Here is a 19,192-nt window from a genome sequence, read left to right on the forward strand (position 1 = left end):
TCACAGTTGCTGTCTATATTGAGGACCATAACCTTGACTTTGAGACTGCCTAAACTGTGACAGAAACCTTACTTCTGGGTGACCAGGACAATGGAAATAAGGATAAAAGAGAAGCTGGCTTCTTTCCTTTCTGAATGCCTTCAGTGTGATTCTCACTAGCAGGCATATTAGCTCTGTCTACAAAGATTGCAATGACAGCCCATTCAAATATATTTGCAGCCAAGTATACAACACACCAGTGGGCTGAATGGTTCATTGTAGTCGTGTAGTGGGGAAATCTGATAGAGTGCCCACTAGAAATGTCTACTCCATAACTCAAACATCTTTATCCATTATCCACAGCAACAAGACACAGAGATGATTGTGAGATCACTAAGAATAAATAAAATCTTTGGCTTGTTAATTTCTTGTAGCTCAGAACATAGCAGGCACATCCAAAATGTTGACCAAAGGTGAGCTTTCCCAATTGGCGTCAGTGTAATTTTCTTTTGCCCTGAGTCTTAAACAAAACAAGAAATGTAATAACATAAAGAACTTGTAAGCAATTTTTAAAAAGATAATAAGTAAAGAGGACAAATTAGATTCCTTTCTCTAAACACATTCTTTCACTTTTCAGGTTAACCAGTGGGAAATAAGGTGGCCCTTTCTCTGTAATTCAGTCTCAGGATGTAAGTTCAGGACTTCTGGTGTGGACCCCAAGAGATGGGGTTAGTGAAGAGATTAAGAAACTAATTAAATGTGTTTCTGTTCAAGTGTAAAGTATTTATAGACACAACTCTCAAGCCCCAGGAAACCAAAATGCCTCCTTTTAATTTACTGAGCACGAATGAGGAGCTAGGCTCTGGATGCCTAGCACGTATCTCACAGAACCAAGTGCATCTGTGTGCCTGCTAGTGCACTTCCAAGAATTAGCAGAAGACTCAGCTGGTTAACGTTGGGTGTTTAGAGTGACTGTTGTGTTCAAATGGATTTGAAAAATATTTCTTTAAAAGTACTTCTAGTTGTGGTTGGCTTTTGATGTTTCCAATGTAAATAGGCAATCTATCGCTTCAGCATAAAAATCATTCTTTTTAAACAGGTGCAAAACCATCATGACATGAATGCCCTTAAACGGCGTAAACAGTCCTCTCAGTAGGAGCTGTTCATGGGATGCAAGCAATCATTTTTGGAATGATAGATTTAGGTTGTCCTGTTGAATATAGAGAAGGGAATACCTTTATAAATGAAAATTTAGTTTTTAGAACCCAAATGCACAATATTTATTAAAAGCTGTATACATTCATAATTATGATGATCAAGAAGACTAGAACTCCATTGATCGTGTCTACCAGCTGAAGAGTGGCATGTGGGTAGATCAGACAAGGCAGAAACAAGTTGAAATAAATTATTACACTTTTTTAAAGTTTTGAATAGAAATAGGCAGAAATGTTGTGGAAATTCTGAGCCTGCCTTACCATTTGAAACTTTCTGATATTCTTTAGGTTATATAAACTGGCCAGAATAAATAATAATTAACTTATTCACAAATTAAAGGCTTGTAATTAGTTCACATATTAAGTCAAAAAGGCAGTCTGTGATTAGCTATGTTTTTCAAAAACATTTCAGGAATATTATAAAATATTCCTGAATCAATACATGCAATTAAACATATTTTTGAAATTATAACTTAATTTTAAGATGTTTCCCACTCTCTTCCCATCATGAACGTAGAACATTTAGGTGTGACCTTAGGATTTATTACTCTAAAATGCTGGTATGTTAAAATAGTATTTTTAAAAAAAACAGTTGAAAGGAACAGGTACATATTTTAAATTTTTATATGAGATTAACAGTTCTTTTGCATGTACTCTGGAGTATCTGCCTGGTATGAGAACCATAAGCCACGTTTGTCTGTTGAATACCTGAAATATACCTAGTACAACCAAAGGACTGAATTGCTTATTTTAATTAACTCTGAATTAAAACAAAACTTTGTAAAGTGTGTTACTTAAATGTTTTAAGTGTGCTCACAAAATTTAAGCCATTGGATCTGCTTTTCCATGCTCAAATTAAATGCATCAGATATTACTAATGAAACTAACTGCCCAACTGTAAGTGGGCCGCGTGTATAGGGAATGTACTAGACTTCAGATTTACTACGCTGAGGAAAGGTGGCAATTTCTCATCAATCATTGCTATTGATTATATATATGCCTTACGTTATGGTGCTTTGGGGTGCGTGTGATGGAGCTTTGTGGAGACTGCTAGCTTTTGAAAGGTCATGTCTTAAGTTGCTGTTTGGAATCTCATGTCACTTCTATTATGATGAGAAAAGCAAATGGGGTTTAGTGTTACACACCAAGAAGGACGGCCATTGCCCGCTCTACGCCCCTCCCTCCTCCGCGCTGCAAAGCCGTCAGAAGCTCCAAATGCAAATTCGCAAAATCACAGACACAGGTGTGCAGGGGCTGCACATGAGTGCTCTGGTGGGCGCACAAGAAGATCAATCTGCACGGACCCTGCCCGTCTGGCTCTACTCCCCACCCCCAGTTGTTTCCAGATCCATTTGTCTCTAATCTCCAAACTGACATTCTGCCTCCTCCCAAGTCCCTCTTGGCTATGGCTTCTGGTGTGGAGCAATGAGCGATGACGGAGAGATGCGATGTGCTGTCATGTGTTGATGCTCGACTTTGTCCAGGCCCGGGAACTCTCATCCTTCAGAGTGGAAAGCTTTCTCTGGGAGAAGGATTCAAATCCCAGAAGTTTGAACACGGCCACCCGGTACTTCTTGGACATGATGTTGTAGAGAATGGGGTTGATGGCAGCGCTGAGGTAGAAGAGGACAAAGGACACCAGGTTGCAGTATTGACTGATCTGTGCGATCTCCAGAGAGCCAGGCTCGAAAGACTTGGAAAACAGGTATCTTCCCACGTGGAAGGGCAGCCAGCAGAGGATGAAAGCAAACACCACCACGGCTGAAGGCACACAGAGAGAGACCATCAGGGTGGGGCATGGGTGGGGCATGGGTGTGACACGGCATAAATCACTTCACATTTTTTAAGTCCCGGATCTCTTTTCTCCATGAGTGGCATGCCCACTGACAAACATCACATCTTGCTCTTTGACACAGGAAACAGGACACCATGCTCTTCGCATAAATACTGCCTCCATCCATTCTAACACTATAGATAGCACACAGTGAGACTGTCAGACCAACAGCTAACAATCTCCACTGGGCTTCCCAGTCTTTCTATGTGATAACAACTTGGCTTTGTGACTGACTTGGCATGATGATCCAACTAAACAGTTTATTAATGATTATCCTCCATTTATATCCATTACACAGAACTCAAATATAAATGAAGCAAGGTGTTTGCTCTCCACCACAGCGGTGGATCAGAGCTCTCAGGAGCACTTCGCCCCCTCCATGCTGGGTCAAGCATGCCCAATAATTACACTAACACTAAACAATAGCCCCAGCACCCTTGTGGGCATGCTTAAGAAACACAGATTCACTGGCTATAGTATAGACTCAATAAATTCAATTCTGTAGGAAAGGGAATGGAGAAAGGACTTGCTTTTTCTTTGCTTGTCTTCCATTTTCTTTCTTTCTCTTTTAGGACAGGGCTTTGTTATGTTTCGTGGACCACTGAACCCAGATTTTTAAAGTAAGTTTTACAAGGGCCTGAATATGCTAGTGGAATTAGTAGCCACTGGGAAAACAAGTCTATGTCATCTCTAAAAGATATAAATAAAGTGTTAAGCCAGCCAACATTAATTACCACCCACCTGAGGCTTCAATTTACTCGTGTAAGATACTGTCTTCGATAATTCCAAATTTTTAGATTGTTTTTACAATTCAGAAATGAGAGAAAAATATTGTTCTGGTCTTTGTGCCACTTTAATGGTCCCCTTCAAATTTTCATAGAAGGTGACAATGGAAATGGCATTGAGATGCCAGTGGGGACATTAGTAACTTACAAAACTGGAGGTCATTAGTAACTTCTCTTTAGAACTAAGTTACATAGGAAAAGCTGACACACCACAGCAGCAGGGTAGCCCTCTGTCTGGTGCATGTGAGCTGACAGTCCTGTGGAGGACACAGGGCAGTCACTGGTCTGGAAACAAGATCTGACATCCCTGGAGGACTCTCTATCATTTTGATATGCAGAATTTGAGCATAATAAAATTGCAAATGAGAAATCATCCTGCAAAAGCTAACAAGCATTAAATGTCAGTAAGCATGAAATGCCTTGAAAAGTGAGATCAGAGGTTCCTCTCGGCTATGAGCACCGTCTTCATGACTTTACTACACCAAGCACATGTCTTTAGGGATGCAGCATTTACGCAGTAACTGTTCAACCCACCCAGCTGTGACCCTGCATCCAGAGGTTCCTGAAGGACAACTTGAGGAAAGGATGGCTTCTCCATCCTGCCCTGGCCTATGCTACTGGGGAGACAAATACAAAAACAGGAAAGGGGAGACCCTCCCCCTTACAAAACCACAGAATAAACAGAGTGGATGTAATTATCTGGGCAGGGGCAGAAAACAAATCCCAATATTGCAAACAAACAAAACACATCTATAAATCATCTTTAACAGAGTGACCCAATTTTTTGGTAAGATTTACCATGGAGCAATTTCTAAACCCAATGCCTGCCTGCTTACCTTAATATGACTTGGATAACCACAAATTCTATGTGAGGCACCGTTAACAATTAGGGGACTCAATAAACCGTAATGAGGTATTTCCATCTTGGACCAAATTTCCCAGAGCAGTACTCATTTAAGGAACTGCCAATGTGAGGGGCTTTTTCATGGAGAAGATACAGGGAAAGACAGAGGAAAACAACCTAAAGCAGTGAGACCAAGAACCAAGGGCAGAGACAGAGACAGACAGAGACTTGAGAGACTTAGGGAGAGACAGAGACGACCAGAAACAGAAATACAGGGCCCTGGCAAAGAGCAAGCAGTGGGAGAATAAAAGCCACCGGGGTGTCAGAACTCACCAAGCATCTTCACTGTCTGTTTGTGGTTCTGGTCCCTGAGCGAGGAGCCCACCGCCGCGTCGCCGCGCCTCCGCCACAGCTTCCTCCCGATGAGACTGTAGAGCACGGTGAGGCAGAAGACCGGCAGGAAGAAGAAGACGCTCGACACCCATACCATCACGGTGAGCAGCCCAGAGCGCACAGCGAACTCGGTGGCGCGGCACTCGTTGGTGTCCCGGGGATCTGTGCCGTTCTCGTGCTCCACGCCTACCAGCACGAAGATGGGTCCCGCGCTGCAGAAGGCCACGGCCCAGATGACAAGGATGACCAGCTTCACACGGCCCTTGGTGACCACCACCTTGGCCCGCAGCGGGAAACAGATGGCGAAGTAGCGCTCGACGCTCAGCGCGGTGATGGTGAGGACCGTGGCGTAGGTGCAGCTCTCGCTGACAAACTGGAAGAGTTTGCAGAGCAGGTCGCCGAAGTTCCAGGGCCGGTACTGCCAGAGGCGGACGAGGTCCAGCGGCATGCACAGGAAGATGAGCAGATCCGAGAAGGCCATGCTGGATAGGTAGAGGTTGGTGGTGGTGCGCAGCTCGCGGAAGCGGGACACCATCAGCATGGTGAGCAGGTTGCCCGAGATGCCCACCACGAAGAGCGCCACGCAGGTGGCAGTGACGCCCGCCAGCAGCGGCGCGGGGAACAGTGGCAGCAGTTCGTCAGACAGTGAGTCGTTGCCGGGAGAAGCGTCCCAGTCCAGGTCCAGCGTGACGTTAGGCTCCGGCTCCTCGCTAGGCGTCGCGTTCCACATGTTGCCAGGCTTGGGGTCGCAGCCGCGCGGAAATCTGGTCCCCCGAGGAGGTCCTCTTAGGCGCGGAAGAGTGGGGGCCGGGCGGGGGACGGCGTGGGGGGAGGATGGGCGCGGGCGGCAGGAAGGATGCTTGGAGAAGAGAGAAGTGAGAAGAAGCCTAGGGAGAAGGTGGAATGGTGGTGCGAACATTAGCGATGAAAGGAAGAGAGTGACCCAGTGCGCTCCTCTCCCTATTTTCTTCCCTTCCTCCTCTCCCCTCCCTCTCTCATCTCTCTTTTCTTCCCCCTTCCCACTATCTTCCCCCCACAGTCCCGGTCTCCCAGTTCAGCCTCGACTGTACACGCACTCACTTACCTGTCACTCTATCGGTGGCGCCACCAGCAGTGCCTGGCACTGGAGATCTCGCCTCAGCAGCCTGTCGTGCTCCCCACAGCGTCCAAGTGCGTGGGCTCTGCGGAAGGCAGGCGCTGCAAATCGAGTGTGTGAGGGCTCCTCTCTCGACTCTTGGGCGCTAGGGTGGCCGGGAAGGATAGGTCATTTGGGTAAAGTAATGAAGGGTGGAGACCGTAGTGAAAGATGCCTTCAGCAGCGGGATCAAAGCTCTTCCTTCACAGAGGGTCGGGAGAAAAAGCGAGAGTTCCCCTCGGTGGAGAAAGAAAGGCAGAGGGGAAAACGGAAGCTTCTATTTGTATTCAAATCAGAGGAGACAGTGCGCACCTGGGAAGAGCTTCTGGCAATCTTAGAACACACCCCAGTGGGTGTTCGCCCAGATTTTAAACCCAGAAGCTGCTCTGAAATCACAGATCAAAACCAGAGCTGGTTCATTCTCCAAGTGTGCGAAAGCCCTGCTCTAAATCCCAGCCCTAGGACTTGGTGTGGTTATGGGGTATGCTGGATGAGCATGAAAGCCACCTTTACTTGAAGTAAACTAGCGCAGGGACAGGAACGCTGCAGAGCCCCACACAGGGGGAAATGTGTGGCAAGTGCAGGAGCAGAAGCAGCCTGTGCTGCCAGGCTGGCGCACGTCGTCGAGGGTGAGCAGTAAACTTCTTAAAAGCTTGGTTTGGAGAGATCAGATACTTAGAAGCTGCGATTTTTTTTTTCCCGGCCAAGAGCTCCAACCTTCGGAGCTTTAGTTTGCTGTTGTTTCTTTGTAAAATGCTAGACAGTGTAAGGATCATTGGGGATGGAAGCCAAACATCTGAGATGCATGAGCCATTTGACAAATTAATAAGGGCTAGCGTTGCTTCCTGGTTGCTAGTGAGATAGGGGATTTTCATCCGATGGGAATGAATTTCAGGGTATCTCAGTACTAACAAGAGTCTTCCGAGAACGACCTGCGCATCTGCTGTTCAGATCTGGGAATCCACACCTGAAAAATTGAGAAGACCCTTTGAGAGCTCAGAAGAACCTCTGCATGGTTCCTGCTCGTTAACAGGAACTGTTCAGCACCTCGGCTAGCGCCCGAGTCCTTCATGGGTGCAGCTACAAGTTCTGATCTGCCTTCTCAAGCCTGAAGCTTTTCCCAACATTTCAGTCAGTCTTGTGCCTCAGTGCAGACGGAGGGAGACCACCCACCAAAATGCAGATCAATCATTAACAGTTTCTTGCATACCGGAGTGCAATACCACATGCCTTTGCTAGATGGCTTATTACCTTCTCTATCACCTGAATTGTTAGCTCAGAAGTCAGACAGGAACTCAGTGTATGCACATGTCCATGAGACTCACAATGAAAAAAACCAAAATGTTGTGTGAAGGAAGTTTGACTCACAGTTTGCCTGTGACTCCACCACACCATGGCTTAGTTACACTGATGCATTACAGACTTTGTTCCAAATTGACTTTGAATTTTTCTAAAATATCGTCAAACCCAGAGCCATCAAGATAGCTCAGCAAGTAAAAGAGCTAACCTCCAAACCTGATGACCAGAGCTCCAGCCTCAGAGCCCATATGTACATATGAGTGACCTCCACATGGCACATAATAGATAGATAGATAGATAGATAGATAGATAGATAGATAGATGTAAAAATAGGTAAAATATAAATAAACCTGTATTGTGTTAGCAAGAAGCAGTAGAGGGTTTTATAGAAATTGATCCAGTTCTTCATGATGCATAAGCTACATAAAACTGTCTCTAAATACATACCAAACACTGCTAGTAACAAAAGAGATTCAACCCAGACAGCTTTTGCCCTCATAAGCCTCTCATCTAGAAACGAAGGCACAGTTAGGTAAGCCGTCCTAGCACAGCTCTGGCAGGTACATTTAAGAGGCATTTACAAGAAGCCTATAATAAGGAGAAATGTGTTACACCATACTTGAGAAGAGATTTCTCAGAGGATGAGGCATCTGAACTGGGTCTGGAAAAGGCTGATTTTTTATTATTTTTTTTAAGAAAAGCAAAGCTTGCTCAGCTGTTCAGAAAAAGGGCACAAAGCACATTGGACATAAAATGGAGGGGATCTTTTGGGGCAAATTGAGTCATTTGCATCGTCCCTGGGGCTTTATAGATTACCACTTTCTGCTGAGATGCTGTAAATACATGTGTGCCTGTGTGTGCATTCCATATTCTAGTCAGGAACGCACAATCCTAAAGGTAATCACAGGGAATCAAACTCCAAATAAATAATTGATTTAAGGATTCCTTAAAGCCTGAGCTGTAGGACAAAGTAAAGCTAGAGCCCAGCGTTTCGTAATCAAGCATGAGAGGTGGTGGGGGCCCTTGGTGTGCCTGTGAATCCGAAAGTGCTCAGGGTCCAAAGAGCCCAGATGACCAAACGCTGCTCCTTGTCTGCCACAGAGTCAAAGCTATCACAAGGGACACACTTAGGTATGAGTAGCAGGATGAATAGAAGTATTAGATTGACATCAAGTTAGTGCTAATGAATTTGCGGCTGGAGAAATGGCAGGGGCGGGGAATAAGAGCAATTGCTCAGAATTTATGCAGACCTGAGTTTAAACCCATCAAAGTAAGAAGCTAGGCACCACCACACATGCCTGTAGCTGACTCCAGAATTTATTATTATTAATTATTATTATTATTATTATTATTATTATTATTTGGTGGTGGTGGAGGAGGAACAGGCATATCTCAAGATCTTACTAACCAGCATAAATGGCAAGTTTGCAGTTGAGTAAGAGGCCTTGTCTTGAGGCAATAGGCACATTCTTTCGCACATAGGGGCAGATGCACCAGTTTGCACATTCATGTGTATATACCACACACACACACACAAGAGAGAGAGACAGAGACAGAGACAGAGACAGAGACAGAGACAGAGAGACAGAGACACAGAGAGAGATTAATCTGGAAAAGTATAGAATTAATTTTACTTGTATTTTTCCTACAGTTTTTCTGAAAGTTTGAATCATATTCAAATAAGAGGTTTGGAAGCCATGTTTGTGTAGATGCTCCCAATTCAATTTGCAATTATACATCTTGCAGGCAGGACAAATTGTACGTCAAAGGTTTTGTGGCTGGGTTGGTGTCCCAATCCCTCCATTGGAAGTCTCTCCGATTACAGGAAATGGCTGGTTCAGACTCCATATCCTCCATTGCTGAGAGTCTTGGCTAATGTCACCCTCTTAGATTCCTGGGAGTTTCCATTGCCCTAGGTTTCTAGCTCATCCAATTCTCTTTCCCCTTTCCAGAAAGATTCATGTGCCCATCCTTTTTTTTTTTGTTGTTTTTTTGAGACAGGGTTTCTCTGTATAGCTCTGGCTGTCCTGGAACTCACTTTGTAGACCAGGCTGGCCTCGAACTCAGAAATCCGCCTGCCTCTGCCTCCCGAGTGCTGGGATTAAAGGCGTGCGCCACCACGCCCGGCTTGTGCCCATCCTTTCTTGAGCCCTCCTTGTTACTTAGCATCCCTGGGTCTGTGGATTCTAGCGTGGGTGTACTTTACTTTACAGCTAATGCCCACTTGTAAGTGAGTACATACAATGTTTGTACATTGGGTCTGGGTTACCTCACTCAGGATGATTCTCTTTCTAGTTCCATCCATTTTCCTGCAAATTTCATAATGTTATTGTTTTAACAGTTAAGTAATGCTCCATTGTGTAAATGTACCACATTTTCTTTATACATTTTTCAGTTGAGAGATATCTTAGCTGTTGGCAGTTTCTGGCTATTATGAACACAGTTGCTGTGAACATGTTGGTCAAATGTCCTTGTGAGGTGATGGAGAGTCTTTCAGGTATATGCCAGGAGTGGTATAGCTGGATCTGGTGGTAAATATATTCCCATTTTTCTATGGAACTGTCATGATGGTTTCCAAACTGCCTGTACAAGTTTGCACTCCTACCACATTTTTTATTATTTTTTTTAAGAAAAGCAAAGCTTGCTCAGCTGTTCAGAAAAAGGGCACAAAGCATATTGGACATAAAATGGAGGGGATCTTTTGGGGCAAATTGAGTCATTTGCATCGTCCCTGGGGCTTTATAGATTACCACTATAATGGAGGAGTGTTTCCTCTGCTCTATAGACTCACCAGCATATGCTATCATGTGAGGGTTGTTTTTTTGTTTTGTTTTGTTTTGTTTTGTTTTGTTTTGTTTTGTTCTTTATCTTAGCCATTCCGACAGGTTTAAGATGGAATCTCAGGGTTGTTTTGGTTTGCATTTCTCTGATGACTAAGAATGTTGAACATTTCTTTAAGTTCTTCTTGGCCACTTAAGAATTCTCTGTTTAGAATAAAAGGTTGGAAAACAATTTTCCAAGCAATGGTCCCAAGAAACAAGCTTGAGTAGCCATTCTCATATTGAATAAAATCAACTTTCAACCAAAAGTTGTCAAAAAAGATAAGGAAGGACACTTCATACTGGTCAAAGGAAAAATCTACCAAGATGAACTCTCAATTCTGGACATCTATGCTCCAAGTGCAAGGGCAGCCACATTTATTAAAGAAACTTTAGTAAAGCTCGAAGCACACATTGCACCTCACACAATAATAGTGGGTGACTTCAACACCCCACTCTCAGCAATGGACAGATCATGGAAACAGAAACTAAACAGAAACACAATGAAACTAGCAGAAGTTATTGAACAAATGGATCTAACAGATATTTATAGAGTATTTCATGCTAAATCAAAAGAATACACCTTCTCAGCACCTCATGATACTTTCTCCAAAATTGACCATATAATTGGTCACAAAACAGGCCTCAACAGATAGATACAAGAAGAATGAAATAATCCCATGCACCCTTTCAGATCACCACGGACTAAAGCTGGTCTTAAATTCCAACAAAAGCAACAGAAGGCACACATATACATGGAAGCTCTACTCAATGCTAACTTGGCCAAGGAAAAAATAAAGAAAAAAAATTAAAGGCTTTTTATAATTTACTAAAAATGAAGATACAGCATACCAAAATGTATGGGACACAATGAAAGCATTCCTAAGAGGAAATCTCATAGCTCTGAGTGCCTCCAAAAAGAAACTGGAGAGAGCTTACACTAGCAGCTTGACAGCACACCTGAAAGCTCTAGAACAAAAGGAAGCAAATTCACCCAAGAGGAGTAGAAGACAGGAAATAATCAAACTCAGGTCTGAAGTCAACCAAATAGAAACAAAAGAACTATACAAAGAATCAACCAAACCAGGAGCTGGTTCTTTGAGAAAATCAACAAGATATATAAACCCTTAGCTAGACTAACCAGAAGGCACAAAGACCTTATCCAAATTAATAAAATCAGAAATGAAAAGGGAGACATAATGAAATATATTTTAAAATAATCATTCTGTTTGTTGAATATTAACAGTTGAAAATATTGAAATCATGTTCTAAAAACATCATGGAAATACTATTTTTTCCTCACTGTGCTTGAAATTAGCATTTTCTTAATGTTTAACTTCAAAGAGTTTTTGCTATTTTGAAATTTTTAAAATATACTTACTGACAAAATAATTTCTCTCCTTGAAACACTGATAATCTTTTCAAATTAACCTTATAGTTAGACAATGTACACAGATATATAATGCATTTTAAACACTCTCTCACTATGTCAGGTGGTATCATATAAGGGCTTTTGAATATATTTTCTTTTTCTTTCTTTCTTTCTTTCTTTCTTTCTTTCTTTCTTTCTTTCTTTCTTTCTTTCTTTCTTTCTTTCTTTCTTTCTTTCTTTCTTCTTCTTCCTTCCTTCCTTCCTTCCTTCCTTCCTTCCTTCCTTCCTTCCTTCCTTCCTTTTTCTTTTTCCCTTCCCTTCCCTTCCCTTCCCTTCCCTTCCCTTCCCTTCCCTTCCCTTCCCTTCCCTTCCCCTTCCCCTTCCCCTTCCCCTTCCCCTTCCCCTTCCCCTTCCCCTTCCCCTTCCCCTTCCCCTTCCCCTTCCCCTTCCCCTTCCCCTTCCCCTTCCCCTTCCTTCCTTCCTTCCTTCCTTCCTTCCTTCCTTCCTTCCTTCCTTCCTTCCTTCCTCCCTCCCTCCCTCCCTCCCTCCCTCCCTCCCTCCCTCCCTCCCTCCCTCCCTCTTTTCCTTCCTTCCTTCCTTCCTTCCTTCCTTCCTTCCTTCCTTCCTTCCTTCCTTCCTTCCTTCCTTCCTTTCTTCTTGTTGTTGTTGTTGTTGCTTTTCGAGACAGGGTTTCTCTGTATAGACCTGGCTGTCCTAGAGACCAGGCTGGCCTCAAACTTAGAAATCCACCTGCCTCTGCCTCCCAACTGCTGGGATCAAAGGCATGTGCTACCACTGCCAGGCCCTTGAATATATTTCTTAATATTCATTTTAAATATTCTATGCTCTTTTACTATGCTTAATTCCCAAAGAATATTTTGTGTGTTTTGAAACAATTTAGTATTCAACATTAGATATAGAATCCTCAGTTATGGATAGTATTAAATGCTCATTAATGATATTTTTAGGGTATGAAAAGATATGAATATAAAAGTTCAACAAACTTTTATGTATTATTTGATTCTCAACATACTCAATATTATTAATGTTTGATGTATAAATGCATTTAAATAATAAAAAAATTAATAAAAGAATTCTCTGTTTAGTTCAGTACCCCATTTTAATTGGATTATTTGGATTGTTGCTGTCTAGTTTCTAGATGTGTGGTTGGCAAAGATCTTTCCCTGTTCTGTAGGCAGCTGTTTGTCCTATTGACAGTGTCCATTGCCTTACAGAAGCGTTTCTGTTTCATGAGGTCCCATTTATTAACTGTGGATCTTAGTGCCTGCTCCCCTCTCAGATTCAGCGCTTTTGGTTTTATGTTGAGGTCTTTGATCCACTTGAACTTGAGTTTTCTGCAGGGTGATAGATAGGGATCTATTTTCATTCTTCTACATGCTGATATCCATTTAGACCACCACAATTTCTTGAAGAGGCTTTCTTTTTTTCCCCCATGTGTATTTCTGGTTTCTTTGTCAAAAATCAGGTGTCTATACGGTGTGTGGATTTACTTCTGGGTCTTCAATTTGATTCCATTGGTCAATCTGTCTATTTTTATGCCAATACCATGTGATTTTTGTTAATACTTCTCTGTAGTCGAGCTTGATATCAGAGATGGTGATGCTGTCAGAAGCTTTTTTAACATACAGATTTGTTTTAGCTATCCTGGGTTTTTTGTTTTTCCATATAAAGTTGAGTTTTGTTCTTTCGAGGTTTATAAAGAATTGTGTTGTGAAATATGAACTAACCAGTAACCCCAGAGCTCGTGTCTCTAGCTGCATATGTAGCAGAAGATGGCCTAGTCGGCCATCACTGGGAAGAGAGGCCCCTTGGTATTGCAAACTTTATATGCCCCAGGACAGGGGAATGCCAGGGCCAAGAAGCATGAGTGGGTGTGTAGGGAGGGTACAGGGAACTTTCAGGATAGCATTTGAAATGTATATAAAGAAAATATCTGGGGCTGGTGAGATGGCTCAGTGGGTAAGAGCACCTGACTGCTCTTCCGAAGGTCCAGAGTTCAAATCCCAGCAACCACATGGTGGCTCACAACCACCCGAAATGAGATCTGATGCCCTCTTCTGGTGTGTCTGAAGACAGCTACAGTGTACTTACATATAAAAAATAAATAAATCTTTAAAAAAAAAAAGAAAATATCTAATAGAAAATAAATTTAAAAAAAAGAATTGTGTTGTGAAGTGGGAATTTCTGGTTTCATTAGAAACTCACTTAAGTCATGTGATTTTTTCTGGAAATTATAAGAGGATGTTTTGCTGAAGCAGACACATGAAGGGATGTTTTGCTGAGAATGGACTTGTGAGTTGTTTTTTTTTTTTTTTCTGGAAGCTCTCTGGTGAGAGGGCATGTGATATTTTGCTGGAGTGGATGGTTTAGATGATGTATGGTGTTTGGAAAGAGTATAAATATAACCCAACAGACAGTGGACGACACTCTTGCATTGGTTTGCCTTGCAACTCTTTGTAGGGCTTTCTTTTGGGGGCGGGGGGCTTCGTGGGAACTGGTTTTCACTGATAAGACTCTTGCATTGGTTCGCCTTGCTTTCTTTGCTGATCTTCACTTGTTGTGTCTTCATAGAGAGAAGTACACCGCAAAAGAACTTCTGGTGGTATTCTGGCTGCTTCTTGCTGATTCTGCAGACTCATGCTGATCAGTGGAGCCTTGTGGTTTCTTCTGGATGGAGCTGCTGCTACTGATTCGTGTTTGGGGTTTTGTTACTGAACTAACTGCTGAAAATGAAAATTGGAATTGCCCCAAAGAACTATTTCTAAACAGGTCCACACCCCCTGTTTCCTATTAACCTTTCTTTTCACCTGCCTCTGGTGGGTGGTGTGCTAGAAGGGAGGTTGAAGAATTAAAGTAGGTTTTGAAAAATCTAAGCCTCTACTGTTGGGATTTTGATTGGAGATTGTGAGGAATCTGTACATCGTTTTTAGTAAGATGAGCATTTTTACTGTTAATCCTACTGATCCATGAACATGAGAGATCTTTCAATCGTCGAATATCTTCTTCATTTTCTTTCATTCTTCAAAGAATTGAAGTTCTTATCATACAGCTTGTCCATTGCTTGGTTACAGTTACACCAAGATATTTTGTATTGTTTATGGCTATTGTGAATAGTATTGTTTCCTTGATTTATCCTTTGTATATAGGAGGGCCACTGATTTTTTTTTTTTTTGAGTTAATCTTGCATCCAACCATTTTGCTGAAGGTGTTTATCAGGTGTAGAAGTTCCCTGGAAGAGTTTTTGGGGTTGCTGTGCATACTACAATATCATCTGTAAATAGTGATACTTTGACTTCTTCCTTTCCAATTTATATTCCCTTAATATCTTTTAGTTGTCTTATTGTTCTAGCAAGAACTTCAAGAATTATATTGAATAAATATCAAGAGAGTGGACAGCCTTATTTTGTTCTGGATTTTAATGGAATTGCTTTGAGTTTCTCTCCACTTAATTTTATGTTGGCTATAACCTTGCTGTCTATGGCCTTTATTGTATTTAGGTATCCCTGACATCTCCAAAACTTTTATCATGAAAGCGTGTTAGATCTTGCCAAAGGTTTTTTCAGCATCTAATGAGATTATCATGTAGGTTTATTTCCCTTTCAGTTTGTTTATTTGGATTTCATGGACAGATTTTTGTATGTTGAACTATCCCTACTAAGCCTACTTGATCATGGTGGATGATATTTTTGATGTGTTCTTAGATTTGATTTATGTTTTTTTTCCTTTTTTATTAGGTATTTTCCTCATTTACATTTCCAATGCTATCCCAAAAGTCCCCATACCCTCCCCCCCCCACTCCCCTACCCACCCACTCCTACTTTTTGGCCCTGGCGTTCCCCTGTACTGGGGCATATAAAGTTTGCAAGTCCAATGGGCTTCTCTTTCCAGTGATGGCCGACTAGGCCATCTTTTGATACATATGCAGCTAGTAGAGTCAAGAGCTCTGGGGTACTGGTTAGTTCATAATGTTGTTCCACCTATAGGGTTGCAGATCCCTTTAGCTCCTTGGGTATTTTCTCTAGCTCCTCCATTGGGGGCCCTGTGATCCATCCAATAGTATTTCTACATCAATGTACATGAGAGAAATTGTTCTGTAATTCATTTTCTTTGTTAGGTCTTTGTGTAGATTGGGTATCAGGGTAACTGTGGCCTCATAAAATGAATTTGGCAATTCCTTCTGTTTCTATTTTGTGGAATAATTTGAGGAGTATTGGTACTAACTATCCTTTGGAAGTCTGGTAGGATTCTGTACTAAAGCTGTTTGGCACTGGACTTTTATTTATTTATTTTTTATTATTTTGGTTGGGAGACTTTCAATGACTGCTTCTATTTCCTTAGGTTTTAGCTGGGCTCTCTGGTGGTTTCATGTCTCCCTGACTGTTGTTGCTTGTATTCTTAAGCTGGCTTCTAACCATCTGAGTTTGCAGTTGTTACAGGTTTAGGAGCCAATCTCTGAGTTTGTCTCTGTTGAATAGATTTTTTCCCCTTTGGTTTCTGTTTCTTCTCTGTGTGTGTTTCTTTGTCTAGATATGTAAGTGTATATTTGTGTGTAACCCACTTAAAATGTAGTACATTCAGCCCTCCATATCTCTGGATTTTGTATGGATAGATTCAATACATTCTTTAAAATACAATTATATTGAGCATATAAATTTTTTGTCAGTGGTCCCCACACAATACAGTATGGTAAATATTTTAGAGTATTTATATTGTATTCAATATTGTAAATAATCTAAAAATTATTTACTATGCATAAAATAGTATGTGTATATTACACATAGATCCTGTGCCCATATATGTAAGGAACTTGAGCATCTACAAGTTTTGGTTGTGGGAGATCTTGAAAGAATGTGTGGACAAGGGGTGGGTATATACAATACATTGTCGTCCTTATGCTGTCCTTTTAATCTCAGTATTACATCCTGGGATCCTTATGCTGCTATGCTTTTTAAAAAGGTTTTTTAACTTCCATCTTCAGAAAGTTACAGGGTTATTTCTGTAGCAATGGATTATTTACTATTGGCTACAACATCTTTGATGTGTTTCCTCTTCAAATTTTTATAGCAGTTATTAGTGTGTAAGCACCATGAGTGTCTATGCACATGTGTACAAGTGTGGGTGTGTGTTGTGTGTTTTGGTAATCTTTTACTATTGCCTATGATAGTTTATACAAGCACAGATATGGTAAAGTCACATTAGAAGTAAGAGTTTAGCAATGACAAATGTTGCATGCCAAATTCCAAATTGTACAAATAAGGCTAAATAAATATGAGGTGTCTAAGGGCTGAACCATGAGCTTTAAGAAGAGTTACACAACGTCAGCATAAAGCAACAGGCAGAACCCCATGTTGTGTTCTGAGAAGTGAGACTCCTGAATCCCAGGATTAAAAACAAACTAGCTACAGTTGTATTGTACACTTCTGTGTGTCTCCCCTCAGATTTGTATTAGATTGTATCTTCGCTGCTGATGGAACACGGGGTTGTCAACACTTGAACTTTTGCCTCCTTGTTAGATGAAATATGTTTTTTTCAGTGTGTTTTAAATGTGTATTCTTTTATTTTGAATAAGACTGCACATAATTTCATATATTTGAGAGAAACTTACCCATTGTCATGTGAGCCATTGGGCGATGACCTCAGTCTGTTTTCCCAAGGGGATATTGTTCTTTGGTTAAGGTTTTAAGAGTCTTGTTGTGTTGGGGAGCTTCTTGGAAATGTGGATATTAAAAACATTTCTTCAAATTTTTTTCTTTCCTTATTTTAGCTCTGGTATACTCTCCTCGTTTTCCTTTTTTTTTTTTTTTTTAATCAGCATGCCTATTTCACCATATCTGTTGTTGCTCCTGAACTTCATTCACATTTGTGAAAAGCTCTTCTCCTTGGCAGTTTATAAGGAAATCCATCTGTTTGTTCTATTATTTTGACATTCTATTTTTGACACTTACATTTCTGAATCTATTTGCAGTTTATCTTGGTATATGAAGTGTCATCTGAACCCAATTTTATTTTTCCCCACCAGCTATCTAATGATTGTTTCAACATTATTTATTTAAACATTCATTTTTCAATGCTCATCAGAGCTGGATTTTTTTGTCATATATCAGATTTCTATACATGTTTTCAGAGCCCAGAATCAACCCTTAGGCTCCACATAGTATCTCTGCAGGCTTTATTTGTACATTCAATGAACTGTTTGCTCTTGGGTGGCATTCCTAGAGAAATACCTCAGTCAGTAATCAGGCTTGCCTTGCAAGAACAAGGATCCAAGTTCGACTCCTAGAACCCACTTTTCAAAAGACAGGCATAGTGGCTCACATTTGTCACACCAGCACTGGGAACACAGAGAAAGGCAGGTTCCTGAGGATAACTAGCTGGCCAGTCCAACTGAATCAGCAGCCTCCAGGGTAGTAAAAGACTGTTTCGGCTGGAGAGGTGGCTCAGCCATTAAAGCTAACTCACAACCAAAACCCCAAGACAAAAAACAAAAACCAAAACAAGACAAAACAAAACAAAAAAACAAGCAAATGGAACCGGAGAAATGACACCCAAAATCGCCCTCTGCCCTCCAAACACATGTGCATATGTATTTGCACATATGCACCATGCTAAGTCTATTTTGAAGTATTTATTTTATTTTTTATTTAGGTGTGTGTGTGTGTGTGTGTGTGTGTGTGTGTGTGTAAGTCTGTGTCTGTGTGTCTCTGTGTGTGTATATATGCACAGGTGCCTTCGGAGGTCAGAGAGGATCTCCTGTAGTGGGAATTGCAGACAGTTGTGAGCGGTCCGGTGTGGGAGGTAGGAAGCAACCAAACTCTGTTCTTCTGTAAGAGCAGCCAGCACCCTTAACTGCTGAGCCATCTCTTCAGTCCCTCAAATACTAATTTGCTTTAATTTAATTTTTCTTACCTTCCTAATCATGTATCATATTTTCCATATTAATTAGGAGTAGGATTGAACAAATACCCAAGAAGTCTAAAAAGAGACATAAACAAGACAAAAGTTTAGCAATTAGAATATAGAATATTCCCAGCTGATACTATGAACTCACGTTCTCCTTGTTTCTGTTCTGCCAACATTCAGAGTGGCTTCCAACATCAAGGTTGCTGAATGGCTAAAGGTTGATACTAGGAGGTCTAGTCATCCAAATAAATTCTAAACAAGAAGGAACAGAAGAGGAAGGAAAAGATGATGTTCTTAAAGATCCAACTCAAATCTCTTACCTATATTGCATTTGCTGAGCACATAACAAAGAGGAGCTAGGAAACTGTTGCATGGCCCCCTTTTCCTGTTAGCATAACAACATGTCATCCTGGACTTTCTTGTGGCCATGGCAACTAGAGCAGAACAAGACAGTGGTAGCCAGGGCTATGGTAATAATAATGGTGATGAAGTTATTGACTCTCCTAGTGAAGGTCAAGAGACTCTCACCTGGGATTCCAGCTAGTATTCTTTCCCCAGCTGCAAGCGATCTCGGAAGATGCTGGACTATAGAGGTGC

General features: G+C 41.5%; 1 protein-coding gene across 1 annotated transcript; it reads right to left on the reverse strand.

Annotated features, from left to right (window-relative positions):
* Positions 1 to 2,649: 2,649 nt before the first annotated feature.
* Ghsr (growth hormone secretagogue receptor) lies at positions 2,650 to 5,779 on the reverse strand. Its single transcript, XM_021158887.2, has 2 exons — positions 4,990 to 5,779; positions 2,650 to 2,954 (listed from the first exon to the last, which is right to left on the reverse strand). Exons 1-2 carry the CDS (start codon positions 5,777 to 5,779, stop codon positions 2,650 to 2,652), a joined length of 1,095 nt encoding a protein of 364 aa, XP_021014546.1.
* Positions 5,780 to 19,192: the final 13,413 nt, after the last annotated feature.

The sequence above is a fragment of the Mus caroli genome, unplaced genomic scaffold (genome assembly GCF_978045245.1).
Source record: "Mus caroli unplaced genomic scaffold, Mus_caroli_1 scaffold_3, whole genome shotgun sequence".
NCBI lineage: Eukaryota > Metazoa > Chordata > Mammalia > Rodentia > Muridae > Mus > Mus caroli.

Excerpts from the sequence above, each read along its gene's own strand:
- Ghsr (XM_021158887.2), bottom strand. The coding sequence starts at position 5,779 with ATGTGGAACGCGACGCCTAGCGAGGAGCCGGAGCCTAACGTCACGCTG. Across the intron at positions 2,955-4,989 it reads ACAGACAGTGAAGATGCTTG|CCGTGGTGGTGTTTGCTTTC; the intron begins GTGAGTTCTGAC and ends GTGTGCCTTCAG.